The 6,521-nt window shown below is 39.1% G+C and overlaps 1 protein-coding gene across 1 annotated transcript; it reads right to left on the reverse strand.

The window, feature by feature from the left end:
* Positions 1-1,106: 1,106 nt before the first annotated feature.
* On the reverse strand, positions 1,107-5,738 carry LOC132603102 (LRR receptor-like serine/threonine-protein kinase GSO1). The gene is made up of 2 exons (XM_060315996.1): positions 1,888-5,738; positions 1,107-1,758 (listed from the first exon to the last, which is right to left on the reverse strand). Exons 1-2 carry the CDS (start codon positions 5,306-5,308, stop codon positions 1,388-1,390), a joined length of 3,792 nt encoding a protein of 1,263 aa, XP_060171979.1. The 5' UTR covers positions 5,309-5,738; the 3' UTR covers positions 1,107-1,387.
* Between the last annotated feature and the right edge of the window lie 783 nt (positions 5,739-6,521).

A 6,521-nucleotide genomic window follows, 5' to 3' on the forward strand; every position in this document is an offset into this window, starting at 1 on the left:
ATCTAGGTATGAGGTTGTTAGGATGCAAACTATTGCTAGTTGGTTCTGGTTGTGTCGGATCAATCTTTCCATTAAATAGACAGAAAAACATTTTACATGGAAAAAATGTTCAAGAATATAATGATATGCTGAGGGTCTATAGAAACATCCTCTCTACACCCATAAAGGTAGAGGTAAGGTCTGAGTAAAGCCTACCTTCCTTAGACCCCACCCGTGGGATTACACTGGGTATGTTGTTGTTGTTACAGTTTTTGACGCTTATTGTATGTTTTAGAATTGTGACTTTCCAGTTTCTATCAACTACAGGATTGATTTTCTGCAAATGTGGAGTGTGTACAGATGAAGTATGTGTTTTTTCATGTGATTATGCTTCTGTTGTCAACATAACCACATCTGTTATTTTACGGTGCTAATGAATTGGTTCGTAGTTGCTGCCATGTGACAAGGTCAAGGTTTCAAGCCATGGAAACAGCCACTTGCAGAAATGCGGGGTAAGACTGTGTACAATAGAGCCTTATGGTCCGTCCCTTCCCCGGACCCCACGCATAGCTGGAGCTTGGTGCACCGGGCTGTCCTTTTTTTTTTTTGGTTAGTAGCTCAGACAGCAGCATGAACCTATACTCTTATGGGTCGTCAAGGATCAATCTTACCACGAGGATTATACTTTCTCACAACTCCTTGTATTGTGCTCCCTCCGTATCAGAAAAAGAGTACACTTAGTCATTTGCACATCCCTTAAGGAATTACTCACTCCAAGAAAAAAATATGTAAATTGACTAAATTACGCCTAATTAAATAGTTATTGGAATTTGATCACATAACACTTAATATGGGGAAATCCGGAAAAATAAGGTTAATTGTTTCTTGATTTAATAAGTGGACACTTTTTTTACCCAAGAAAAAAAGGTTAAGTTGATACTTTTTTTGATCCGGAGGGAGTACTTAATATAATATCCAACCCACACCCCCATCTGCAGCGCTTCTCCCTTTACCAAGGGTGAAATTCTTGAATAAGAATATAAAGTAAGCTTAATTTTGCTGAGCCATAAACAATCAAGTAACTATGGTTGAATACAACATCAAGTTCGAGGTTGAGAAAATTTTTGCGGGATAAGTATGTTGGCGGCAGACCATTGATAAGAACCGGTTAAAGTTCTTGTTTATGATTAACATTATGTTAATCGATGGATGTTTTCTTGCTTCTGACATTAAGACATTTGTCAGAGTATTATTCCCATCAACTGTACCAAAAATGTTTTAAGGCATTAGACTAGCAACAAATAACAGTGAACTCAATAAACCTAGCCCGAAACAATGCTTTTACATATTCAATTTTTCACAAAGATAGATCTTCTCTGATCTTGCAAACCTTAAGAAATTTCCTTGGCTAAACGTAATTGTCTGGACTCAGCTTATCAGAATGAACCACCTTGTCATTATATGCATGTAGCAATAGATCACAAACTTTGCGGGAAGATGGCCTTTCTGCAGGTGCAGTTTTGGTACATTCCAGTGCTATTTCCAGCACCTGAAGTGCAGCACTTTTTTCATTGGGTAACAATGGTTTCAATACAGGATCAATGAGCTCTTCCCTAGCAGTTTCAGACATTTCAATACGCGACTCAACCCACCTCACCATGTCCATGTCTTCTCCAAAACTCCCATCAGTTGGCATCCTTCCACTCACAAGCTCCATGAGTACAATACCCATGCTATAAACATCACTCTTCTCTGTTGCCTTCAAAGAATAAGCATACTCTGCGAACAAATAGTCAACTTGGTTAAAAAAAAAAAAAAACAAAAAAAAAAAACACACACACACACACAATTTTTGCAGATACAAGAAATGCTAATCGAAAATTCAGAAAAAGATATGAATTTATATACCTGGAGCAATATAACCATAGGAACCAGCAAACCACAAATTTGATTCAGTGTTGTAGGAATCATAATTATCGTGAATGGCTTTGGCCAGCCCAAAATCCCCCAAATGCGCCTCCATGTTAGAGTCCAGCAGAATATTGCTGGATTTGATATCCCTGTGAATGATCTTAGGCACACAATCATGGTGAAGGTACTCAACCCCTTGTATCAATCCCACAGCTATCCTCAGCCTTGCCTGCCAGTCGAGGCAACTCTTCCTGTTGTTATTAGCCGGCTGCTTGTGCAGCCAATCCCACACACTTCCATTCTCCATGTACTCATAAATCAATACGTTTGAACCTTCTCCTCTATTATTACAGTACCCCAGTAGCCTCACCAAGTGCCTGTGCCTTATCCTCCAAAGTGTCTTGATTTCTCTTGCAAAGCTTTTGTCCAGCAACAGATCATCCTTGCTTGGTATTCTCTTGATTGCCACTATCTCTCCATTAAACAACTCAGCTTTATAGACAGTTCCAGACCCACCAGATCCGATTATGAAGTCATCGCTTAGATTATTTGTTGCTTCCATGATGTCATCCCACCTGATATCACGCTTGGCACCCGCTCTTGCAAAAAGTGGTCTCTTTTGTCCCTGGGAAGAGCTGGAAGAGTAAGCACTATTTACTTCAATTCCTCTTCTGAAGGCTTCCCGCCTTTGCTTGAAAAAGAGGGTAGCTCCAAGCAACATAAGTATGATTGCCACTGTAGTTGATATCACTGAAATGATTACCACTGTTGAGTTACTTAGTCCTGGTGGATCCTGATTTTTGGACCTCGAGTCTTGGCAATTTTGCAGAGGACTTCCACAAAGATGTGGATTCCCAGTGAATGCATCAGCTGGCCAATGTGCATACTGTTTGTACAATTTGCCCTGAAGATTGTTGTAGGAAAGGTTAAGCTTTCCCAGGCTGCTCATTTCACCAACTTGAGGAGGAACTTCTCCAGTGAGCTGGTTATGAGATAGATCAAGTGCTTCAAGTTTAGTGAGTGTCCCAACAGAAGGAGGAATTTTACCAGTGATGCTGTTGAAACTTAAATCCAGTATGCTTTGTAGATTCTGGAGTTGTCCAAGCTCACTGGGTATTTCACCTGTGAAGGTGTTTCCCGAGAGCCGGAGCATGTAGAGCTTGCTTAGGTTGCCGATGGTAGATGGAATGGGACCAGAGAGCTCATTTCTGTCAAGATTTAGGACATTTAGAGACTTTAGTTTACCAATTTCAAGTCGTAGAGTTCCATTCAGTGAGTTATCTTCTAGAGACAGCACCAAAAGCTTTGAGCAGTTAAACAATTCTCGAGGAAGAGGTCCTGAGAACTTATTTGAGGAAAGCTTGAGCTCGCCCAAGAGTGGTAAATTTCCAAGCCAAGTAGGAATGGATCCATAAAGAAGGTTGTTATTGAGATCCAGATGGGTGAGCTTTCTGCACAGAGAAAGCTGTGGAGGTATTGGACCTGTCAATTCATTTCCAGAGAGATCTAGCAGGGATAGTTCACGGATTAACCCCAATGTCCAAGGGATTTTTCCAGTGAAACGGTTGTTTCCTAGCCTTAACCTTTCAAGAAATGGTGAATATCCCAGATGGGGTGGAACCTCATGATCAAATGCATTATTTGTTACATCAAAAGAAAGAAAAGATGTTGAACTGCACAGGGCAGCTAAACTACCACTCAGTTTGTTATGAGAAAGATTTATTCTTGTCAGGTTTGAAACATTGATCAGTTCATCTGGAAGATTACCTTTGAACGAGTTGTTATAAAGCATAAGCTGCTCCAGAGCTCGAAGATAACCAAACGTCGCAGGAATGCTACCAGATAAGCGATTATCTGCCAAATCAAGGATCTTCAGTTGGTGACAGTTCCCCAAGCTTGCAGGAATCTCACCAGAGAGATCATTCTGTCTAAGATCAATGAAATTCAGCTGCTTCAGCCTTCCAATTGTGATGGGAATGTGGCCTGTGAATGCATTTCCATAAAAATCGATCATCTGCAAGCTAGAGCAGTTACCTATCTCCATAGGGATATCTCCAGATAACTGATTCTCATATAAAAAGAGGATCTCAAGATTTCCAAGCATCCCAATCTCTTTCGGTATATTGCCACGTAAATTATTGTGAGACAATGCCAATGTTTGGAGATTGGTGAGGTTTGCGATCAATGGAGAAAGTGAACCAACCAAAGTGTTGTTGTTAAGGAGGAGATCAGTCAACTCAACCAACTCGTACAGTTCTACTGGTATCGAACCATTGAGCGTGTTGTTAGACAAATCGAGCTGCTTCAGTGAAATGCATTCTCTCAATTCCACAGGGATCTCACCAGAAAGTTGGTTTTCAGAAAGCATCAAGTGTTCCAAGCTGCTTGCATTGGAACAAATCGTTTTTGGTATGCTACCAGAAAGATTATTGCTTGTCAGAACCAAGAATTGTAGCTGACCCATGTTGCCAAATTCTCCAGGAATTTCACCAGTAAGCCTATTTCCAGACAAGTCTAATTTCTGAAGGTTGCTCAACTTTGCCAAGGACTTGGGAATCGGACCTTCCAGCTGATTACCAAGCAAGTTGAGATACTGCAGCTGGTTCATTTCGACAAGCTGACTAGGAATCTGTCCGGAAAGGCTATTATTAGCAAAATTGAGAACTTGGAGGTTTCTAAGGTTAGCTAATTCTTCAGGGATTGATCCATTGAGATTGTTGAGTGCAATACTGAATGCAACAAGGCTAAAGCAGTTGCCAATCTCAGCTGGAATTGGACCTTCCAGTTGATTCTCCTGCAAATTCAAGTTCTCAAGCAGGCTGAGTTTTCCTAATTCAAGAGGAATCATACCACTCATGCTGCATGAGGCCAAGCCAAGAGTGACCAAATTTTCAAGATTACCAAAAGTATTTGGAATTGATCCTGTTAGGCCATTATCTCCAATTCTGAGAACTTGGAGATTTTTCAGCAAACCAATTTCAGAGGGAATGGGGCCAGTGAGTTGGTTGGAAAAAAGTAGGAGAGATTCCAAAGAAGAAAGGTTAGAAAGAGTTGGTGGAATGGGACCTGAGAGGATATTAGAAGAAAGATCAAGTTGGAGCAGGTCATGCAAGAAGCCAATAGAAGGTGAAATTGACCCACTAAGTGAAGAGCCAGAAAGGTTTAGGCTTACAACTTGTAGTGAGTTTCTTGTACATGAAACACCTCTCCATTTGCAGAAATTTGGATTATCCTCTGACCAATCTCTCAAAACATTACTTGGGTCATCAACAAATGATTTCTTTATCTCCAAAAGAATCTTCAGTGTTGTTGGTGATGATGATACTGTTTCATTCTTGCAAAACACATAACCACTTGAACATAAAAGAAGTAATGTTACAGCAAACAAAACTAAGAAAAATCCTTTAAGCATCCTCATGATCTGTGATTGCAGAGATATGAACTGAGACACGGTCGAATATATGAAGAGAAAGATAGGGAAAGCAAACAACAGGACTAAATAAATTAGCAGCAGGAAACGTTTGACTTTTTTCACTTATTGGTTCTGCTAGGAATGATGTTTTGTTGTGGGTATTTAAGGAGAAGACGCGCGGTTTTAGAACCAGTGCATGCAGCAGCCATGGTTCTTGGACTCTACGTTAAATGAACTTTAAGCTTTAGTGCTGTATTTGGGTATTTGCAAGTCTTAATGAAGGAAATCTTGAAATGGGTGCGGATGGAGTAATAACAACAAGAGATAAGGAGGGAAAAGCTACAGCTACTCTCTCTCTGCAGTTGACCACAACTATTCCATTAATGCTCACCGAACTGCTGCTCCATTCACAAAGAGGTTAAGAGAGAGGAGGAGATTCTTTCTTTAATGTGGAGATATATTATTAATGGTTGAAAGAAAAAAAAAAATTAAAATTACTGACTGATAAGACAAAGGTCAAGCACGAGTCCAAAAGGCCAGCTAATACAGTACTATAATACGTACTCCTTCCATTCCATAATAAGTGTCGCTTTAGCCAAATTTTTTTTGTCTCATAATAAGTGTCATCTTAGAAAATCAAGATATAAATTGTCTAGTTTTTCTCAATTCTACCCTTAGATAATAAATTAACATCTAAATGATGATTGAAAAAGCCACATAGTAACTTGGTATTATTGAATTCCCATATTAAAAGGTTTACTTCTTGTGCATGCTCTAATCAAAAGGCTAGAAATAATTTATTTTTATTACATAGGGGTTATTTGGTAAACTTCACATTGCATTATTGATTTCTTAATATGCGTGTTTTTGGCTAAGATGACACTTATTATGGGACGGAGGGAGTAATATAATATGTACATTAAAATTCCCCTAAATTATAGTATTTGCTTTGACAATTTTATACTTAGAGCCCGTTTGGATTGACTTATAAGTGGTCAAACCAGTTTATAAGTTATTTTTTGGTTTTATAGTTATTTGGCAAACCAGCTTATAAGCTCAAAAAATGCTTAGAATAAGCCAAAAAAAATAAGTTGAGGTGACCCAACTTTTTTTTTCTTTTTTCTTTGAAGCTATTTTTTTATCAAACCAGCTTATAAGTCACTTTTTTTAAGCTAAGCCAAACGGGCTCTTAAATTATATGGTGGGTACTTTTAAACTA

The sequence above is a fragment of the Lycium barbarum genome, chromosome 7 (genome assembly GCF_019175385.1).
Source record: "Lycium barbarum isolate Lr01 chromosome 7, ASM1917538v2, whole genome shotgun sequence".
In the NCBI taxonomy this organism is placed as follows: domain Eukaryota; kingdom Viridiplantae; phylum Streptophyta; class Magnoliopsida; order Solanales; family Solanaceae; genus Lycium; species Lycium barbarum.